The following is a 22,782-nucleotide window of genomic DNA, read 5'->3' on the forward strand; positions in this document are numbered from 1 at the left end:
AATGTAGCATATTACAATGGCTGTTAATAGATTAATCCATGATTGTAAAAGTTGCTCTTAAATTATTCTTAAAGTGCTTTCCCTCAAATAAACATAAAACTCTCTGTTACAATGCTATTTTCCCACAAAGATCCTTGTAATTTGCTTGCATCACATTTGAAGAGCTTAAGAAGAGTATTTGTATTATTATTTCCTCCTCTAAATTTCTAGAACGATAAAAGATCACCTCCCTAACAAAACCCTTTTCAAACTTTTGGTATAAAGAAAATTTGTTCTAATGTCTTTAATAGCCTTTTCCGATGAATTCAAAGACTTTATTAAAAAAAATGAAAAATTCCATTCATTTTTTTGGTAATTGTACAGACATGGACTGATAAAAACTCATATAACTGAATTTCTAGTGTTATAAAAATAGAATTTTCATAATTACTAGAAATTAAACAAGTGATTAAAATGATATTTTAGTGAAAATCATTTTAGAAATTTATATACCTGGCCTTTGCTTCCTTTCCATCAGGCAAATATAATTTGAGAGTTGCAACAATGCAGCCATGGACAACTAAAATATACAGACAAACATTCATATTAAAACACTTTTCAAGGATAAACAATATGTACTATAAAATAAGGGATATGTCTGAGTTTTTACCTTTACGAGAATTTTCTACTACATCTACACCAAACTGCACTATGTCACCTGAACACACTTCTCTAGGTGGTGATTCTTCAGAACTCTTGCTGAGTCTCTGATTGTTGACAAAAGTTCCATTACTGCTCTTTGTATCTTGAAGGTAGAACTGTAAGAATCAATTAAAAACATTTAATATTTATAAGGAAGATGTCATAGAAAAATTCATATAATTCTAACTAAGGATTACCACCTCTCGTAAATAAAGTAGGGATGTCATTTGCACAAAGAATGAAGAAGTAAATAATCGAATAAAACAGAAAAATCTTGCCCCCTTTGTATTCATTAATTTTAAATGATAATATAAAATAAATTTTAGATTGTGATAAATAACATAACATTAGAGTAAATATATGTCTCTATGCATTAAATGTTAATTTAGACTAGAGTAGTATAGCTCATTAAAACCCTAAGCATAAGGAGGCAATTTCCGAGAAAGGCACGAGTTTTCCTCCCAGAACACTGAAAGTACGTTCATATTTTTGGTTTGAAAAATGTTTTTAAACAGCACAAACTAATATATAAGGAAATTGCTTATATCAAAATTCCTGAGCTTTTTCAGCATAAAAACTAAAAAAATTCTTTAAGGTTTTTTTAAATTTTTTTTTTAAGGCTTGGCAATTCAGAATACAATGATCTGATGTACTACACTTAATTCAACAAGTTTGTTAGAAAAATAGTTGAACAATAAATTTCCATCCAGATTAGGTGGAACATATGGACTTAGCTTTTATAACAAATAAAAAAGTGTTAAAAAAACCCGATAAAGGTACTTAAACTAAAAATATACATTTTGACTTTTCAAAAATTTATTGTTTATGAATAATGTTCATTCAACAGAATGGACATTATTCATCTTTCTATCACAACTATACTCTTCATAAAAAGCAAATAGCACAAAAATACTTTTTTTCTAGGAGTAAGAATTTTTTTTTGTGCTTGAATATACAGAAGTGTACCAAGTACAAAAAACATTGACACAAGACGGAAAAAAATTAAGGTTCCTTAAATATCATATTCTTTAATACTTTCTGATGTTTTTTTTCTCTTTCCCTCAATGGCGAAAACTGTTTGATAGAAATTTTATATAATTTGTCGCGTCAACTTTCTCCACTAATTTTTCAGAAATTTCTTTAAATTATTCAAATACACATTTTAAGCAGCTTCCCTTATTTTACAATTCATTTAAATAACTGAAAATTTATTTCAATTTTTGTGCTTTACAATAAGAAATAAATAAAAAGCTTTGAAAATACATTTTAATTTTGCTAAATTTATTTTTCTTTAGGTGCTTTTTGATCCTCAAGATAGACTAAATATTTTTGTCTTGTCACTGCTACAGACATATCCTTTGTGACTACAAGGCAATTGAAACTTTTAGAATAATTCAAAAAATTATTTATATTTCATAGCATTATAAAAGATTGTTCGTCAGGCTTTTAAGTTTCATTCTTTTATTACAAGAAGAAACCCTTTCTATATCTAGTTGCCCATGAAAAAGCATTAAAAATGTCTGCATTATTTTCTACAATTCGCTAAACTTTTAATCTTTATGTGAATACCCATAGAACCCCCACCCCACATCGTTAATACTGTTTTTGATGGATTATGACAGAATTTAGTATTAGATGGTATTTGGAAACTATCCAATTCTAAGGTGCACCTGTTTAAAGCATGAACTGACAAGCACTATTTGATGATGTCAAAATCAATCTTCCGTTTGCTAGTTAATAAGCATTACAATGCTACCTGTGATTTATTGTGACTTTCTGGAACATGATGGATGCTTCCTTGATAAATTTATTTCTATACTATTTCATGATTTTTTGCATATTTAGCAATCTCTGCAAACTTTAAAGTGGTCACAATTTGCTTCAGAATTTCTGATTCTGTGAAGCAATTTAATCAGTTTTCACTTTTGTAAATTTTTATGTTGGAAGCTCAAGTAAAAGGGAAATTAAGGATTCAGAACAGGAAAAGGTTTTTCTTTTATAAAAAGCCGTTAATCTTTTCACTACTGATGCAACTCAAATTCTGGCAGACTGGTTTATGTTTAACGAGAGGTGTATAATGTAAAATGAGTCATCACCAAGGATTTCCTCATTTTACATCCTATATTTGTCGTTTGAAACAGAATTGGCTCGCCAGTATAGAATTTGCAGGGACATTCAATAGTGAAAGGATTAAAGTGTATATTTCTAAATAATCTTTATTTGCCCTAACTGTAACAATCTACAGCAACCATATTCACTTCCTGATCTATTTGCTTTTGCATTCTGAATTCATTTCATTTTTTTAGAGGAGGATAGCTGTTCACATTTAAGGAGTTTCAAATTAAGAGAAAGTACATTTCTTTATATATTCTAACACACACACACACACACACATATATATATATATAATATATTTCAGCACTTTTATAAGTATAGGGTGTGGCATAAATACAGCTTTAAATGGAATCTTAAACACTTCAAGTGTTACATCCGTCTTTAAATTCAGCTACATTCTGAGCATAATTACCTAAAATATGCCAGGAAGGAATTAACATTTTCTTTTCTCTCCACATATGATGTACATGAATTATAAGCAAGTAACAGGATGTATGAAAATAAACATAGGCTTTATAAAAAGAGAAAACATTTAATAGATTGCATTAATTCCCAGAAACCTTTCTAATTCCTGAGTATGTAAAAACTTGTAAAAATATAGTGTCCAATAACTACTGATATTTTTTTAACTTCTACTTGGTAAAATTTCTATATGGATTCAGAGATTCATAATACCAAATAATTAGCAATTCTTATAATAATACATTTCAGAGAACTACACACAAATTACAGCCATGCAAATGTCAAAAAAGTTTCAATCATTCATTCTGTATGTGTGAATCTGCAAAATGCTCAAAACATTTTGTTTCCTATAAATATATGAAATACTCGGATATAAATATGTACACCATTCTATATTTCAGCCAGCTAGCTGAACGATGACATCATGCACATTTCATTACAAAAATGACAAGGAACATATAGAGATTAATTTTATTGTCATGTAATTACTAATTAAATTAAAAATTAAAAAAAGATAGCATTTGAAATAAATACATTTTATACGAGATAAATTTCCTCAACATGCATATTCTAAATGTTTTATTGGGTTTAACTATTTAAAGAGCATTTTTTTTCCCAAAAAAAGTTGAGTGGTAAAAAAGGAAAAGACGTTGAATCAAAATTTTTATATTTCAATAAGGTTCTTTCTTCTCTTTATGAAAATTGAGAGCAAGAATGCTCTCTAATACTGTAATGAATTGAATATTTTTAAAGTAAATATAACTAAAAAAATAATAATATAAAATGCCATCATTAAAATATCTGGAGAACTAATATAAAATCAAAATAATTAAGTATTTGAGATTCTTTTGATCAAAGCACATCATAGCCTTCTCCCTACATAAACACAGAAAAATGAGCTAAATAATTTTAATTTAATTACTTCAAAGTTCTTTGGTTGTTATTATAAGCCAACTATGTTAGAAAAGCAATAAGTAAAAAGATTAATTGAAAATTCTCTAAAATGTCTAGCATTCTGCAGTTACTGAAAACAAATTCAATATGTAACAGCCATACATAATAAAATATCAAACAAATAAAATCTGCAAAGCATAAAATTAACTCAGATTATTAAAAAAATTAAGGTAACAAATTACATGCTTGACCTGAGTATACAAGTTTTTGTGTCAAAGAACTGGAGCCCTTGACAAGTTAACTTTCCTGTTTAAAATAAAAGGATCAAATTTAAAATGATGAAAATATTTATTCAAAAAGAAATTTTAACCCACTTGAAAAAATAACTAAATTATTTTCCTCAAGTTCACACATCATAGGCCAAAATAAAATAAGATAAAAACTGAATTATATATTACAATTATAAAAATTTATTTTAAATTTGATATACAAACATATGGACACCTTTTTCTGTTTGCATAACTGTATATATATATATAAAAATAAATTACATTTACAAACATTAACTTAAATTAATGATTGTATGTCTGAACATCATATTTTTTAATACGCTGAATGTCAACTGAATGTAGATCAGAAATATATAGGAAATAATTTTTTAGAATAGGTATCAGAGGTAAATAGGCAAGCCTATTTACTGGAAATTAATTTTCCAAAACTCATAACAAATACAATCTTCAGAATATCTATAATGGAGCAATAATGTTTTCTGAAGAGAAAATTACAAGAAATAAAGACTTGTTTAGTAATAGTAAAATAATTCTATCACTTATATTTATTCATAAAAAAAAGATTATTTCTACAAGTTCAATTTTTATACTAGTTTCTGATACAGTTAAACATTTCAATGATTATTAACTATAAATTTTGTCCTATTTCTTCTTTATGCGAGTTCCATACCTCCTTACATAAAGGAGGCACAGAATGAAAATGTTACAATTTTTAAAAAAATAGCTTAAAGAACATCTTATTAGAATTTTCTAAGCTGCATTTTTGTTAAGTCTAACCTAGTAAAAAGTGAAACCAATTCTCTCTCCTAAAGTTCCGATTAGACAATAAAAACCACTACAGGAATTAATCTCTACATAATTAGAAAAATATTCCTTGGGTGTTTCCAGCAGCACTATTACCTATCTGAATTTAATAATTAGATGGAATCCAAAAGCAACGGTTATAATTCTATCTAATGCAATAGTTTAAATTTAGAAATTACAAAAGGAATTTATTATTGTTTAGCTTTTTAATTTTTATAAATATTAAAATAGAATAAATACAAATTGTATTTCTAAAATGCAGGCATGTTGAAACAATCTTAGTTTGAAATTTTCTGAAACACTTTCTTAACTCCATTTCTTTCATGCATTTCAGTTTTTAATGCATGAAAAAAATCCCACTCTTACTTCACACAAGTTACTTCTGAACGTTCTTATTTTTCAAATTTTCATTTCCACAAATTATTTTGAAAATAAAAAAGGAAATAAAGAGAAAAAAAAAGTAATATTTTAATATAAAGATTTTATTAGAGATGGAGAGATTGATCTATTCAATAATGTACACCAAATCAAATCAAATGTACTTTTTAAAATGAAAAAGCATTTTCAAAAAAATATAAAAGAAAATAGTAATGCTTATTGAAAAAGAATGAAGGTATAATGAAAAAATATTAAATAAATTTAAATACGAAATATCCCAAATAATTATTACCAATTTAAATACGTTATATTTAAAATCATAGAAATGCTAAGAATATAAATAAATATATTTGATTTTTTTTTTTCAACTTCATGAATAAATATTTTAAATATAAGGAAATAAAGAAAACAAAATGGTATATACCTTTCCATCCTCATACCACAGCAATGCATGATTTCGGGACAAAACTTTACAATCAAAGATTGCATTGCAGAGGGCTGGCCTACACCTGGCTACAGACCGTCCCACTTTAATAGGCTGATCGAGCAATAAATGTCTCTCTTGAAATGGATGAGAGTTAGGTCGTGATGTCAGGATGGCTCGAGGTACCATATAATTAACCGCATTGGCACTCTTCCCTGCATCGTTAGTTGTTTCTTCCACAGACTGAGCGGCCGTAGTTCCGGTTAGTGGATCCAAATTATTTGGCTCTTTACGGTATACAACCATGAAAACGGTCTATACTTCAAGCAGTTAGGCTCCTCTTATGAAGCTGGATACCATTGCAGGACAGAGATGATTTAAGCCATAGTAAAAAAAAAAAGAAAAACTGTACAGAGCCTGAAAATACACAAAGAAAAAAAATAACCTATATATGATTTGATATCTTAGGAAAGGGAAAATATACATCTCAGGCAGATTTTTAAATTTTTTTAATTCATTAAAAATTAAGCCAAATTCTGGCATTTTTCAGCAATAAATTCCAAAAAGATTATTGCACAAAAATAAATTTTATGCCATTTCAAAATTAAAAAAAAAAAATGTCTTTCTAATGATACCAATTTAATAATCATACAAATTTTTGCTGAATTTTGTTAATTTTTTAAACTTAATTTTCAACAATAAATTGCATTGTTGTACTGAAGTTCAAGTTAAAGAAGCAGGATTTGTTTTAATACCTCTATAATTTAAGAGACAAATAAACAAGTAATATATAAAACAAAATTTTTAAAGTCAATTCTTACTTAGGTCATCAATTAAAAAAAATTTTTTTTTAGTTACTTTTTATTAAATAGTTACAAAATTGGTGACAAACTTGGCGACCAAATAGAAATTACAGGACAAATTTAATTAATATTTGAAAAAAAAAAAAACTGTATTAACATCAAGTGTCATCCACTACACTAGTAAAAAATGTTTACAGTTTAAAACATTGTATTTGAACTTGAGTGGAGAAATAAAAAGCATTTTATTAATGACTGAAAATTTGAACAAGATATATATAGAGAGAGACAGAGTGTGAGCTAATAGTAGGAATTGAAAAAGTTTAAGTTATGGATAAAAAAGTTACAATATTGCAAAATTTATAAGATATATGAACTATGCTTTTATATTTTTAATTGCATCTGATATCATGCAACTCGTCTCTATCAGGAAGATTCATATATGCAATAAATAGAATCTAAATAAAACAGTGTTAATCTCAGACAACTTAGTGGAATCATAAACATGAAGTTATATTTAAATAATTAATATGAAATGAAACATAACCTATATTCACAGTGAACCATATGGTTGGTTGAGGCCTAATCTATATTACATAAATACACACATAAAGCAAGAATAATACTACATCAATCAATGAAAAACTATTTTTTATATAAGGTAATTAAAATCTAATAGAAGTTAAACAAAACAACATATAAGAATTATTTATTAATTTTGGAAAAATGAATTTGTTTTTAATTTCAATAATAATTAAAAGTACAATAATGAAATGCAGTACTAAATATCGACTCAGCCTAGGAAGCTAATAAAATTAAATTAAATGAAACAGATGAATTCTTATTCAAGTCATAGAAAAATACTTATAATATTTTTAAAAATAAATTTTCTGCTCATCTTTGAATTTTTTTTAAATCAAAGAAATACTTCTTTAATCTTCATATATTCAAATAAAACAACATGCAAAATGTTTTAATTTAAAGTATTAGATAAAAGCATATATTTAAAAAATAACCATTAACATTTTCCTAGCAAAGATTTATATATTAAATATTTTAGTTTAATCATAGCTTCACTTTAGTGAGAGTGATTATCTATGAAGAGAAGCAGCTACTTTTGAAATTTTTTTTATCTATCTGAATCCACAGCAGATATAAATTGAAAACTTTTAATTATCATAAAATCAATAATAATTTTTTAAAATAAAATTTTATAAAATATTGAAATCATTATTTCTTTTTTTAAAAATTAAGAACATCAAACTTTTAGCAAACAATGAAAGATGTATAACAAGTTTATATGGTAGTCAAAAAGGTTATCTAAAAATGCTCAATACTGTTTAAAAAATATATTCTAAGAAATGCAATATTCAAAGAGAAAAAAATTGTAAAGGGGGATAAAATTTTATTGTGAACATTACAAAGAGGAAAGCATTTTTCTCTTAAAATTGCACTTATAGAAGTAACAAATTTTTAAAAATAAATATTTAAGGAAGGCATGCATAGAAAACAAAATTTTTTGGTTTGAGATATTTAATATAGAAATGATTACAGAAGATTTTTACAAATCATTGCCAGATAAATTTTTGAAAATTTATTTTCAGTAAATATAAATTATCACCTAATTATGCATAACAATTTCACAGCAAGGAAAGCCAACCATGAGTCGAATTTAAAAAAATAAATTGACACAAATACTAATGATTTTAAATACTAATCAAAGACTTTCAAATATTTAAGATTTTGAAAGCCTTAAGATTAATTAAATGATAAAGGAAATTTAAAATTTATTTTTATATGGTTATGAATTGTCCACTTATTCACTAATTAAATATATAACCACTTTAAAGCATTCTTCAAGAGGTTTAAAAACATGGAGTGAAAAATATTAATCTTGTAAACCAACCAATCAAACACACATTCAATTGTTCTTAATGGATAAAGACAAGTAAAATCAAATTTCATTAAAACAGACAGAGAATCAAATCTCTGAAAATTTATTTTAAAAAAAAATGAGAATAACATTTTAAATAAATGAATTTCAACAATCATTGGATTACTAATTATAATAATTTGCAATATCGCATTATATTTCATATTATTGATAAAAAAACAACATTTTTTATAGCATGCAATAAGAAAAATAACTGAGTTCAGTTTAAAAAATATATTATTTAATTTACAATATTATAAAAAAATTTAAAAAACTAAAAAAATCAAAACATGTATTAAAATGTCCTTTATTTAAAGTAGACTGCATTAGATATATACTTTATTCTGCATAAGATATGTTTCAAAAGCAACAAAGATAATTCACACGGGATTTGATAAATTAAGAAAGGTTATAGGTGCAACTTTAAGTCCACATTGCTTATTGAATAAAACCTAAAATTAGATAATTTATTGAAGAAGCTAGTAAGAAAGAACTCTGAACAGTAAATAAAATTCTTTCTAGTTCTATCTCATCTAGACATTTATCTTTTCTTCTAAGAGATAAATTTATTGGTTTATTATGCATAAAGATAAAAACTCAACATCAATTGTTTTTATCATACTTGATTAAATGCATGCACAATTTTTTCCAATGTAAGACAACAAAAATGTAATTTGCGAATATTAGTTTCAACATTTGTACTTTTGTTTCTATTTATAAAAAAGAAGAGAATGTTAACTTTTTTATTTTCAACTTAATAAATAAAAAGAATTTTTTTACAAAATTAATATGATGATAAATCTGATGAATATAAATTTCTTTTTAATGTAAAAAAACTTTATAAACATAGTACAGAATTTATATAGTTAAATCTAATGAGAAATCTTAACTCCCTAACATCAGACTTATAATAAGGGTTATTTATAGGTAACACAATAATACTATTGTAATTTAATGGTATTACAGAATAATATAATTTGTTTAAATACTCTATAGTATAATTTTATAGCTTAATAGCACTATGTTTTCTAAACTGCCTAATACTAGATAATAAAGGAAAGATAACAGTACAGTATGCAAGTTAGCAATTATAGAAAGCTCAGAAAACCATCAATTATATTAATTCAATCACATGCCTTTAAAATGAATTAATATTATTATACCGAACTTTGGTAAAATCCTAGATGGGCCCACCTCTTGGCAACTTATTTGAAATCTCGTCAAATTGACTACTAATTGATTTGTTATTATTATTTTTCAATTAAAAAACGATACTTGAAGGCCAGAAATAATAATAAATATAATAAATAAATAAAATAAAATAAATGTAATAAATAAATAAAAAATAAAATAAAAAAATCCGTCTAGGTGGCCACATTGGCGGGATGTGCTAGGATCCACCCCTAACTTTTTATTTATTATCTCCCCCCCCCCCAAAAAAAAGCAACAACAACACATGATTGGAAACAGATTCATTTTAGATTAGCTCTGAAGATTCTGCCCAAATCTCAGCTTATGAGAAAAAGATCTTCTCCCACTCCCAAAAATGAATAATAGTAAGGCTGGGACCTACATATAAATTTTTTTTTAGTTAGTTAAAGAATTTTAACATTGCAGCTTACCCATAAAAAGTAGCAATTAATGAAGAATTGAGAATGCAGTTGTAAAAAAAAAAAAAAATCAGTTTATTTTTTGCAAATTGTTTCCATAAGATTTTCATAAACTTGGTTCTTTATGATACGTAAATAGATATTTTTGGGAAAATGAATACACAAGACAGAGAAAATGATCCAATAAGCATAAAGGAATTCCTAAATAAATGAATAAATTGCAATGGTAATGAATTTTTTAATATATAATTTTCTTTTCCATATCAAGCACAGCATATTCAAATGTCATTACATTTAAAAAAGCTCAATCTTCTGATTAATCATCAAATATAATGCACAATTAAAGGTTATCTTTTTAATGTAAATGTTATAAAATGGAACAATAAAATCCGATAAATGTTCAAACTCAATGAATTAATATTCCTCATGAATATTGTCAGTACAAATAAATTGAACTAATCTGAAAAAATAATTAGTTTTAGTAAAATAATTTAGTTTTAAAAGTATTCAGATTTCAGAAAGCAATGATTTAAAGTAGTCAATCAAGTTTAATTTCTTATATAAATTTAATCTATATAAAAATAGACACAGTATTCTTCACAAAAAATTAATTTTCTACCTTCATTGAAAAAAAATCACATTTTTAATTTATAGTACGTGTGAATACTTCTTAAGAATGAATATTCTTGCCCCTAAAGTTTTCGTTTAATGGTTCGTTTTATATATCTTTTTGCAGTCATATAATTTCATAAATAAGTAAAAAATTTTGAAAATGTGCTGCAGAAAGTATGAATATCGAATAAGTTACTTTACAGAAATTCATAAGAGAACATACTTATAGAAAAATAGTAAAATTCGAACTATTTAAGCAATGTTCTAAATGTTTCAATATTAAATAACAGTATTTTCTTCATTATGTATTTTTTATTTTATAATACTTACACTGAAAAAAGATTTTATCCTGTACTTATGCTGGTGCTTTAAAATTTATGATACAAATACCGACAAATATTTATAATATGCAGCAATATTTTCGCTAACCCATCACAACAGGTGCGAAGAACAAGCCATTTTGATACATCATAAATAATTATTTGACGGTACTTTTGATTAATTTTTATTGAAAATCATACCATTAGGTTTGAGAAAAATGATCTTACCGATGAAAATGCAATTTATGAGATTTTAGATAGCGCAGAAAACCGCATATTATAAACACAACACATCCCAATATTTATCAGGCATGGAGAGACAACAATCATAAATATGACGTTGCCATACGAAAGCCCAGGCCCATATGATTCTTGGAAAAAATGTGCGTTGATTAGCGAAAGGAAGTGCGCAGCGGATTCTATCTCACAACGAATGAAAGCACATTTAACTTAAGTCAACTTAATTTTATTCAGGGGAAGATTTATTACTTAATTTCTTCCAAATTTAAACATTTCTGAAAGTCGGAAGATTCTTTGAAAACCAGCGAATATGTCATGAGCTATATATAGTATAGTAGAATTTAGAAATGCTTTGGGCTCCGAAAGTCAGTACTCTGATTATTATGCCTTCGACTTAAGTTTAGAATTCAATAACATAAAATTATTTGGATTTTAGGTTTAAAAAGTGAAAAAAAGTCTATATAAATATAAATTTATTCCTCAGAAAAGATTTAAGGTCTCGAGGAATTTGGGCTCACATTCTTCACAAAAAGTTAAATTTTCAAAGATCAGTATGATCATCTATGTATTCTTTTTAATGCTTTCACTATTTCATGTTCAATAATTGAAATAAATCCAATTAATAGCAGTCAAAGTAACATAAGTATCTTAAAAATGCACTTAAATGTGCATGAAAGTCCTCAGAGCTTTCAAGGAACAAAGTCAAGTGCTTCTGATTCAGCGAGAAAATTTCGAAATATTTTGAAGAAGTTGGCAGCTTATTAATAATAACTGGTATTATTTTATTTATAATGTAATAAAAACGTCTTTCTTTCCTAAGACAGATTGGGCTACCTTGGGAAGGATGTTCAAGAATATTCGTCAAATTTTCTGAGCCAAAGTCAGTTTACCTTTTTGCAAGATTGCAAGATGTAAAAAAGAATCAAATATTCCGAGCGCAATGGAAGGGAAGAGATAAATGGCACGCAACTAAAGTTTTCATATCTTTTGCTCTATTTTGTTTAGTAAAAGGTTTTAAATAAATGGCCTAATATACACTGCGTAAAAAAAGTAGAAGGAAGCTTGATTTTGTAACAATAACCGAAAAATATTTTATTTTTACTAAAATTTTTTTTAGAAACATTTAACAAATGTTTCAAAAATACAATTTTAACATCAGAATTCTGATGTTCAAACATAAAATATTAATGGCAACAAAAATAGTTTCTCTTTTTTGAAACTTTGTAAAAAAAGTAGAAGGACAACATTATAATGAATGAAAAAATAGTGACTTTAATAAGGAATGGTCTTCCCATTGGCCTTTATAACTTCAAATATTCTGTTTGGAAGTGAATTGTATAGAGTTTGAATTTCAGTTTGACAAAAATTGTCCCACGAGTCATTCAATGCTTCTCGAAGCTGAGTTTGCGAATCAAATTGCCTTCCATCAGCATAAACTCGATGAACTAGCATTGCCCAGATGTTTTCCACTATATTAAGGTCAGGACTTTTGGCTGGCCATAGTAAAACATCCACATTATTTGTTAGGAACCAATTTTTGACTCCAGTCGCGGTGTGAATGGAAACTCCGTCTTGCTGAAACTTCCACTCTTCACCCCCCATGTCAGAGGCATAAGGAAGAAGCTCGGAATTTAGCACTTGAATGTAGTCTGTATGTTTTTGCCCACCATTTAAGAAAATCAGACTTGTTCTTCCTCCGTATCCAACAGCCAACCAAACCATTAAACTCCCTCCTCCCATTTGTCGTGTTGAATAGTATTCGCCTTCAGTCCCCACACAATGCCAGTAGTGCTGATATCCGTCTGGACCGTCTAAGTTAAATTTCTTTTCATCGGAAAATATCACAGAAGTCCATTCTGTAGTCCAGGACATGTGCTCCTTAGCCCAGGCTAAACGGTTATCAATGTGAGCTTGTTTCCACTTAGGATGATATTTCCGTTTTTTGAAAATGCATTTTTTAGATCCTTTAATATAGTTGTAAACTGTTTGTTTCGTCACATGATTAAGTCCTGCTTGATTTCTTGCCTTTGAAACAATTCCTTTGTTCTTCTTCAGCACACGAGCAAGTTTTCTTTCATCACGTAGTGTTAACTTCTTCGGTCTACCAGTCTTCCTTTTATTTCCATTTTTATAAGGATTTCTGATAAAGTTTGAAACTGTATTGGTGCTCACCTGCAACAATCGAGCAATCTCTCTGACACCTTTACCATCATTTTGATATGCGGAAATTTGCCCTTTTTGCAAATCGTTCAAAGGTATTCTTTTAGGCATTTTTGAGAACGGAGAAACAACGTAACTTTTAAACAAATTAGATTTTTTTGACTGAAAAGGATAAACAAAGTACAAAATCACTATTTAAATAAAGAACAACTCACTAAATTAAATATATTAACAAGTGTCCTTTTACTTTTTTTACGCATCGGAAATTATATATACTAATTTTCTTAATAATATTAGTGGTAGATGTTTAATTTTTGCCTAAAATGAAAACAAGAGTCATTAAACTAAATCTGCATAAATATCTGGTAGTTTGGAGAAATTAAGAGATATTAATTGGCAAAAAGACACTGTCCTTCTACTTTTTTTACGCAGTGTACACAGAAAAAAAATTAAGTTCTATATTGGCTCAAAATGCAAAACAACACTATTATGTTATTTTCACGACATTCGCTGACATTTAGAATGTCGAAGAATATCGTGGAAATATCGTACAATATCTTCTGATAATAGGGCAATTATTGTAATATTAGTATTAAAACATTAAAAAAATACTTGGTTACATTTATTTTAATTAGATAGGTATTTTTATATGAGTTTATGAATGAGGAAAGTCAATTTAACTATCCAATTGCATTTTGTATTCAAAATGAAGAAAATGTCAGGAAATTTTGAAAACTGTTCAACTAATCTTGAATAAAACTTTATATCTTCCCAGTTTTTTCGAGATTACCTTAAGCTTAATTTTCACCGTGTGCTTTAATCTGATAAGAAAATGAAATATTTAAATTGATTCCGTTAATTCCAATCCTATTTTTTAGAAACTTACTTTAAATTCTTTGTAGAATTTGTTTAATAGGTTTAAAACCTTTACCCAGATAAATTTCTTATTTAAGTGAAGAAGAGCCAGTGAAAGATCATTTTTAAATCTCAAATGTAATTATCTTATAATAGAATATAATAATTTATATTTTGTTTTAACAATGCCGTGTTGACAAGTTTTAGTTCGTAAAAACATCTCTTACTAGCAGCAGCACTTCCACAAAGTATGAAAACTTCTTAATTCTGCTGAAAGATTTGGAAAGTTTTCAGCAAGACCATTCGGTATCTACTCGGATTGGCTATTTCATCTGGAAACAAAGTTGATATAACTAATATTTCTTTAGTGAGGTTAGAAACCATCTTTATAACGACTTTACTCAAGGCCAAATGAAGCTCTTTGCACAAGCGTAATATTTCTTCTAAGATTTTTTGATGCGTGATCAAAATCCACATTTTTTTTCTTTATAAGGCTTAATTCGACGCATTTCTGCAAAGAGTAGAACAGGATAGATGGAGCGTTTTGTTAATACAGAATGCCCCACAATATCGTTAGATATCTTCACTATATTATATGTCATTTAGAACATTGAACAGCATCGTGAGATATTGTACAATATCGTGTATAATTAGGATCTAGTTTATAAAAATGATAGGAATTAATTACGAATTATTTAATCTTATAATTACGAATCTTAATCTTTAGTTTCAGATTCGCAATCAAATTCATTGGCACTTACATTCAACAACGGACTTTATATTTTTGGCATTTTATGTTATGTATTTGAATTGTATATAGATACCTATGTATAAATAAAACTAAATGCCTAAATAAATTAAACTCAAACTATACAAACAAATGCCGAAATTTTCGTGTTCTATAGGAATTTTAAATATTCAATAGATTTCTTCAAATATTGCTCACAAAAACTCTTAAATCTTAATGAAGAACTCCTGACTTTTTATTAACTAGTGAATTGCTTTATTAATTAAAAATTATGTTTCTATTGAACATACATTACTGCCCACGCAAGAAACATGTCGGAGTTCCTAAATATGTTTGGTGAACTGAATTTAAAATAGTCAAAAAGTAAAAAAGAAGAGCTATTTAAATAGTATTTATTATTCATTATTAGTATTAGAAATTTTTTTAAAACTTGAAAACTGTTTCAAAGTTTTCTATTAATGACCTCTTGATTGTTTTCTTTTATAGGTTGTTGCAGATTGAAATGTTTTTGTTGAGATAATTGCTTTTAGTAAAGGATTCTTAACAATTAATTTATTATCTGATTATTTTACTAATAAAAACTATGATCTTATTGAATATGAGTAGTATTATATTAGCAAGTAACATGGCAAAACCCTAAATATGTTTATAAAAATGAATTTAATACAGCCAAAAGCAGGAAAAGATATTTAATTAATATTTACAATAACTTATTGATATTAAAAAGTTACTTTCAGCTTAAAATCATGTTTGAAGTTTCCTGTTACTTAAAATTTTAATTGCTTGCTTTGAGCTAGTAAAGATAGAAATTCAATATCTGCTTTCATAGCATATGTAGTAAATAAAATTTAAATCTTTCAATGCTCAATTAAATTCTGTAATATTTTTTATTAAGTTTGAAATTTTTTCTTACAGTTTTCAAAAATCATTCGGGATTTTTTTTTTTGAGAAACTATGAAATATGAAAATTTAGTATTATAAGATATCTCATTTCCATTAAAATAAAGTTATAGACGCTAGAAAACTTTTGAGTGTTTTAACATTTTACACAAAATTTTTTTTAACATTTCAAATGATATATTCCAGAAAAGTGGAGAAAGCATTTATTTCTTTAACTATTGTAATTAGACATCTACTTCCAATGAAAAGTTTAATGGAATAAGGTATTAAAATGTACAAAAATATTTTTGATTTTGTGCAGTGTAAAAATAAAAAAGTTGTAAAAATTAAATTTATTTCTATAGGTAAAAAATGTCAAAATGTTTGAAATGAAATATTTTTATATAGGTAAAAAATGTCGAAATCAAATATTTTTCTTACAGTCATTTATAAAAACACAAAGTTTCATGCTTCTATCTGTAAAATTTTCTGAGATATTAAAAGCAAAGCTTTTGACTTATACCATTTTTCCATACCTCTGACAGATGTTTGAATGAACCTTTCACTGTAATTTGCCGAAATAATATACATATTACAAAAGATTATTAAAAAGATAGGAATAAAAAATAATAATACTTACTTCTTGAATTATACAAAAGTGCATTTTTTTAAACAATATTTTTGTATTTGTGTTCTAGTGCACCACTTGTGATATAAAGACAGACTTTTTTGAATCCGTCAGCAAAGATTTACAGAACTTGTACTGACAAGAGGCAATTCATCATTTAGTTCAAACATACTGCCAATCAAAATAGTTGAATATATCAGCAATTTTTAATAAGGCCATATCAACTATTTATAGAAAAATTTCATTGATGATGAACCTTTTGTCCAAATTATATTCTTCAAAAAAGAAGAATTAAATTTTAGTTGAAGTAGTCGAATAGTTCGATTCGAATAGTAGTCTATTCTAGAACGTAGATCGTGTAGTCGTCTATTTAACTATTGTAACAGTCCGTGGATTTAACGAATGCTCTATGGATATCAGTCATTAAGTTAAAATATTGGCCATACTACCATTTTTAGATCATTGAGTTCTGAGCTGAAGTTTCGTATTTCAGCAAAAGAATAACTTATTAATTCTTCTCAACTCATTTAATGAAACCTTGTATTTTAAAGTATGTGTCTAGGTGTAATATTTAGCGAAATAAAAACTTGTTTCCCTTTTTTGAGACACCCCGTATGCATACATACTGATTTGATATGTGATAGCATTTGTAAGAAATATTTGTCAAGTTAAGGTATTCTAAATTTTGCTAGTAAATGTCGTAGTTTAAGGAAGATTTTAAAGGTGGTAATATGATAAATAATCAAATATTTAATTTTTCTTTATTAGTAAACCTGAAAATAATTCCAAGGCAAATAATGCTGTTCATATCAACTAGATTTTACTAAACAATAATCAGTATAATTTTATATATGCAAACGAAATAAAGTCCCACTAAAATAAACAAAGTCGCTGCTGAACTAATTGGATTCTGCTACTTTTCATTCTGTCTTTTATGAATTGTCAAACGATTTTTTCTAGTAATATTTTTTTAAGATTCAAAATGTCTTGAAGAAATAAAAATAAATTGTTTACTTAATTCATATATATGACTTATAAAAGTGACGATTAATTATATTAAAATTAATTAATAATAAAAATGATGGTTAAAAATTATTCATTCTAAATTGTTTCCATTAATAATATTAACTTTAAGCTGCAAAATATATATTTATTTTAAAACGTAAAAAAAGTCTATGTTGCATTCAGCTTGCCCTTTTCAATACTTTTATCAATTTAAAAATCGATTTGAATCACTGGAAAATGCAGCAATATTGTCTCGAGGGACGCTTTTCATTTCAAAAACCTAATAACGTAAAAAAATTTCCCTAAACATTACTTAACGAATTGCTTGATTAATCATTCGTTACTTATTTTCGAATGATTCTTGGTCCCACTAATCTCGCTATCGGTTTCTGTTTATCTTTAAATAATATGTCACAAAACAGAAAGATCACAATAATAATAAAGTTTCTTGTCAATGTTTAATGTATTTTTGTTGAAATTTTTTATTAATTTGACTTTGCAAAAGCAGAATTTTCGTCGAGTATATGGACTCTGGAAATACAGTATCCCAAGTTTTTTCACTCCATTAATATAATCACTAATTTGTCTAATTTTGCAGTTTACACTTAAATTCATTATAAATTAAAAGCATTTTTCGTTTTAGACAAATTGCTTTCAGGAAAAACTTAGGATAAAACAATATCCATCCCATCGTAAAAGACAAACAATTTTAACGATTTGTTTTTGAAATCAGCACCAATTTTTCGTTGCTGGGTATGTGCATTAACAAAACATATTCACTTCCCCTTCGTGTGAAGGAAAGAATGTGCCAGAAATGCAATATTAGACTTCTTAGAAATTTTGTAAAAAATTTTTTTCAGAACAAAAACTTTTTCGCGGGTTTGAAATTTGAAAATAAATAAAAAGAGTAATCAAAGAATAACGAAAATTTATATAAAAAAATACTGTATTCCAATGTGTTTGTGATAAAAAAAATGAAAATAACAAAAACGTATTCGCATTTTAAATTTGCATTTGCATTTTTTAAAAAATTTTTCAAGTGCAGTAGAATAATTTTTTATAAAAGAAAGTAATGACTGTAGAAAGTACATTAGAAAAATTGATTTAAATTCGTTTTTTTAAATTAATTATTTGAATATAATTCTCTTTTTGCGTTATTCACTAAAGCAGTTAATTAAAAAAAAATACAAATCAATTCTAAAAATATGAAGACTTATATTACGCAAAATAAATCATTACCTAATGAAATATAAATTACAGAACCATCTCAACTTCAATGTACAAGCCGCCATTGTCTGGCTTACAATCATTACGATTATCGAAAAATTGAGTGCGTGCAGGGCAATATTAAATGACATCCGCAGTTTTGTTTGTCATGTGAATATGATGTCACGGATATGACAATTTTCTTTAAAAAAAAATGTTCTGCGTAAGTTATAGGGTCGTAATCGCTTTCATAACTGTATGTGTAAATATTACAAATGGTGAAATTTAAAATTAATCAGCTTGTGCAATCTCGATTTTAAGAATGTTTGATATTACATAATGAACATGGTTGTCATGGTAAATAATAAAAGTAATTTTGAATTGCGAACGGGTGACGAGAACGATATTTACGCTAATGTCCCTTCTTCAATCTTTTGCACAACACCAGCTGGAGACATTTGAATTCAACAGATTAAATGGGGCATAAGCCTGGGAATGTTACAGAGGTCAGTGAAATTGCATCTCGAACTAGTAATCCTCTCATATCGAAGCTGAGATTCTGTTACTAAATCATATCGGATCACAAAACTGGGAACCTCAGGATCATACGTTCGCTTTTATTTCAAACCAAAATCAAATAATTGTGGTAATGACAAAAAAAAAAAAAAAAAAAAAAAAGAACCTTGCGTGTTTTTTGTGTGCTATTTTTTTTTGAAAGAAACTTTCACTTTCAAATTTAAAATTCTATAGAAAAGAGATTTTTTTAAAGGTAATGTGGCCAGTGAATGTAATTTCGACTATTTTCTTATTTTTTTTCAATGAGTCCATTTTTTTAGTTTTTATGTATTTAATTATTTCTCTTTGGCGTAAAGAGAAATTCAAAACTGTTTGTTAAAGATTCAAATGTTGGAAAATCATCGCTAAAAAATAGAGCAGAATGATATGTAAAAAAAGTTCTTAAATTTCGAAGAAATAAATGTGTGTAAGTATTACAGTCACTAATGGCTTAAATCTCTCTATATATATTTATGAAATCTCTTAAAATTGACTCCAGAATCGTAAATGTTTTGAGGAAATTCATCACATATTAGTGAAAAATATTCAGTGGTGGATTTATATATTTTCCTGCCTTATGCAGTGCACCTTATGCGGTTCCTATTTTAATAAAATGATTAATTTAATTTCATATTTTTACACATTTTTAATATATTAATGATTTATTTTGGACTAATCTTTTAAAAATGTATTCGCTTTATCAAAAATGTCTTTATTTATTATGATTACAGACCGTCTAGCATTCACTTTTGAGCACAATATTTTATATATATCATTACATTCACTATTAACACAAACATAAAAATCTAACATTCAATATAAAATAGAAACAGGTACATTTTGCAGGCTCTACACAAAGAAAGGCAAAAACATTTTTCAAAATTTTCACCAAGGAAGTAAGCTTTTTAACAATATTAAATAGTGTTTTGGATGCTGGTGAACTGGGATATTAATAGATTTCTTCAATTATACAATCTCTAAACTCGTTAAAAAATCCAAAATAAAAATTAGTATTCGAAATATTTAAACAGAAATTCTTATTAAAACACTGGGATTTATCTGAACAACGCAATGATTCTGTCTTTCCTGTTAATTTAATAAGAACGGCTCTATGCAGTATTTTTTCTTGATAAAAATATTTTAAATCTGGACTCGAAGTTTTAAGCGAACATAATTTTATTTCATCATTTATTAAATATTAAGTTATGAACTTCTGCAGTATAATGATTGGTTCAAAAGCTCATGATAAATGCATTAAGTTACAATATTTGCTATCCCAGTTTTTCACTAAGATCACCATCTCTTATAGAAATATGGAAAATAATAATAAACTTTTGAATGATAGGGATTTCGAATTTCAGTTTACCAGATTCAATAAAATCTATTCTTTACATTATTTAGTAAAGGTTGAGGGATATTTAAAAATAGTCTGCAATGTTTCTTTGGTAATCAAATAGATTGCATAGTTTATTATTGTGAGTTTTAAATTTTATCACTTGACCAATACTAAATCAACGATTTTTAATTGTAAACAAAAAATTAAGAGATAAAGGCACAGTAAATTTTATTCGAAATTTGTAATTGAATACAATGAATTCCGAAACATATAAAGTTTTCACAGAAGAGCAATTTTTTATAAACATTTCAAACGGAGACACAGAACATAATTTCAAATATAAATAAATTACAAATATTTTTTCTCTCAAACGAAATAAAATTAATTTAAAACAACTTAAAAATATAAACAATTCCTTTTATAAAAACACTCTTTGGCAATTTTTCCTTAGTAGGAACATTTACTGTGATATATTATTTCATCAATATTTCTAAATGTCCATAAACCACGCGAGACTATAACAGTCTTCAATAAACTTAACATAATATTTTTCACATAAAAATCCATTCCACGCCTTCAAGTAGCTATGGATAATTCCTAAAATTTCCGATAAACGCGCAATGAGAATCATAGTTGATCTATTGAAATGGTTGCTGCTTGTCCTTCAAGGGTCATCCCTGAAAGCAATATCTTGAGAATTAATGTTTAATATAAAATCAAGGAATCTTCTTCCCTCTCTGAGTAAGTCATCAGCTTTTTAGCCTTTTTCTACACTTGAGGATGCAGGGGGCCAACAGCCAGGCGATGCAGCATGCTGCGGATACGATTCCGATTCCGATGAAGATATAGGCATAAGAACCACCATCATCCCGGAAATAGCCTAGAGAGAGAAACAGAAGAGAAAGATATCTTTAAAATGTTCTTTAAATGTTAATATCTTTTAAATGTTTAAATAATTTTTATACTCTATTTTTAATTAAGGACCAGCGTATCATTTATAAAACCTAGATGTGATTTTTAACTTTTTCTTTAAGAATAGTATAAACATGACACAAGCATGTTTTTTACTTTGTCTTTTGGGTTGATTATGTAACCATTGCATCATTTTATCGTTGAGTTTAATTTCTTTTCGAAGTTTAAAAGCTAAATAGACTTTAGAATTCATTAGAATAGACTTTAGAATTCATTAGAATAGACTTTAGAATTCATTAGAATAGACTTTAGAATTCATTAGAATAGACTTTAGAAATTCATTGCTAATTGTAAATTCCAACCAGTTTTATGAACTTGAAAGAAATGGGGGCTTTTTGAGACATAAATAGGATAGTTTAATTAATTTAGATGAACGTACTTTTGATCGATTTTGTTCAAAATTTTGTAAAAATTTAAAAATGTGGTATGAAGACATACTATTAATTTCATCTGCCTAACTCAAAGCGCCTATCATGCGCGAAGACAGACATGCATAATTCTAAAAATGTGTTCCTTCGGGCTAAGAAGGATCTAAAATATGGAATTAAAATTTGGAGTACGTATTTTTTGGTGATTATAATAATTTATCTGCATACGAAAAAGCAAAAAAGAATAAACAAAATAAAAAAACAACACTTAAAAAAGATTTTTATAATAGTTGACAGCATTTGTCGGATGAAAAGATGAATTCATTCTTCATAATTCATTCGATTTCGTCTTTTTCGCTTATTCATCTCTGGTTTATCGAATTTTCCTTCTTTGCATAAGACAAATCGAGCGTGACATTTAGAAGAAGGATTCTGTTAGCTCTGCCATCAGCTTAGTTGCGTCTCACGATGTCGATATCACGTTCTTTCAACTGATCTGAGTCACAT

At 26.9% G+C, this 22,782-nt stretch overlaps 2 protein-coding genes across 7 annotated transcripts in view; both read right to left on the bottom strand.

Annotated features, from left to right (window-relative positions):
- The window catches only part of LOC129963036 (sarcolemmal membrane-associated protein-like), a 38,265-nt gene extending 26,558 nt beyond the window's left edge, over positions 1-11,707 (bottom strand). The window contains exons 1-4 of one of the 2 annotated variants that reach the window (XM_056077047.1): positions 11,552-11,707; positions 6,049-6,465; positions 650-797; positions 493-559 (exon numbers count right to left, since the gene is read on the bottom strand). In XM_056077047.1, the coding sequence (XP_055933022.1) occupies positions 493-559; positions 650-797; positions 6,049-6,354 (521 nt within the window). In that variant the 5' untranslated portion in view covers positions 6,355-6,465; positions 11,552-11,707. Of the gene's footprint in view, positions 1-492; positions 560-649; positions 798-6,048; positions 6,466-11,333; positions 11,514-11,551 lie in introns of those variants that run through there. The other variant, XM_056077048.1, reaches the window with a different exon arrangement.
- Positions 11,708-20,320: 8,613 nt separating this feature from the next.
- Positions 20,321-22,782, bottom strand: part of LOC129963981 (uncharacterized) — a 78,457-nt gene continuing 75,995 nt past the window's right edge. For all 5 annotated transcript variants that reach the window (XM_056078621.1, XM_056078619.1, XM_056078620.1 and 2 more), the window contains exon 5: positions 20,321-21,815. In XM_056078621.1, coding sequence (XP_055934596.1) covers positions 21,685-21,815 — 131 coding nt within the window. In that variant the 3' untranslated portion in view covers positions 20,321-21,684. The remainder of the gene's footprint in view (positions 21,816-22,782) is intronic.

This window comes from Argiope bruennichi, chromosome 3 (assembly GCF_947563725.1).
Source record: "Argiope bruennichi chromosome 3, qqArgBrue1.1, whole genome shotgun sequence".
NCBI lineage: Eukaryota > Metazoa > Arthropoda > Arachnida > Araneae > Araneidae > Argiope > Argiope bruennichi.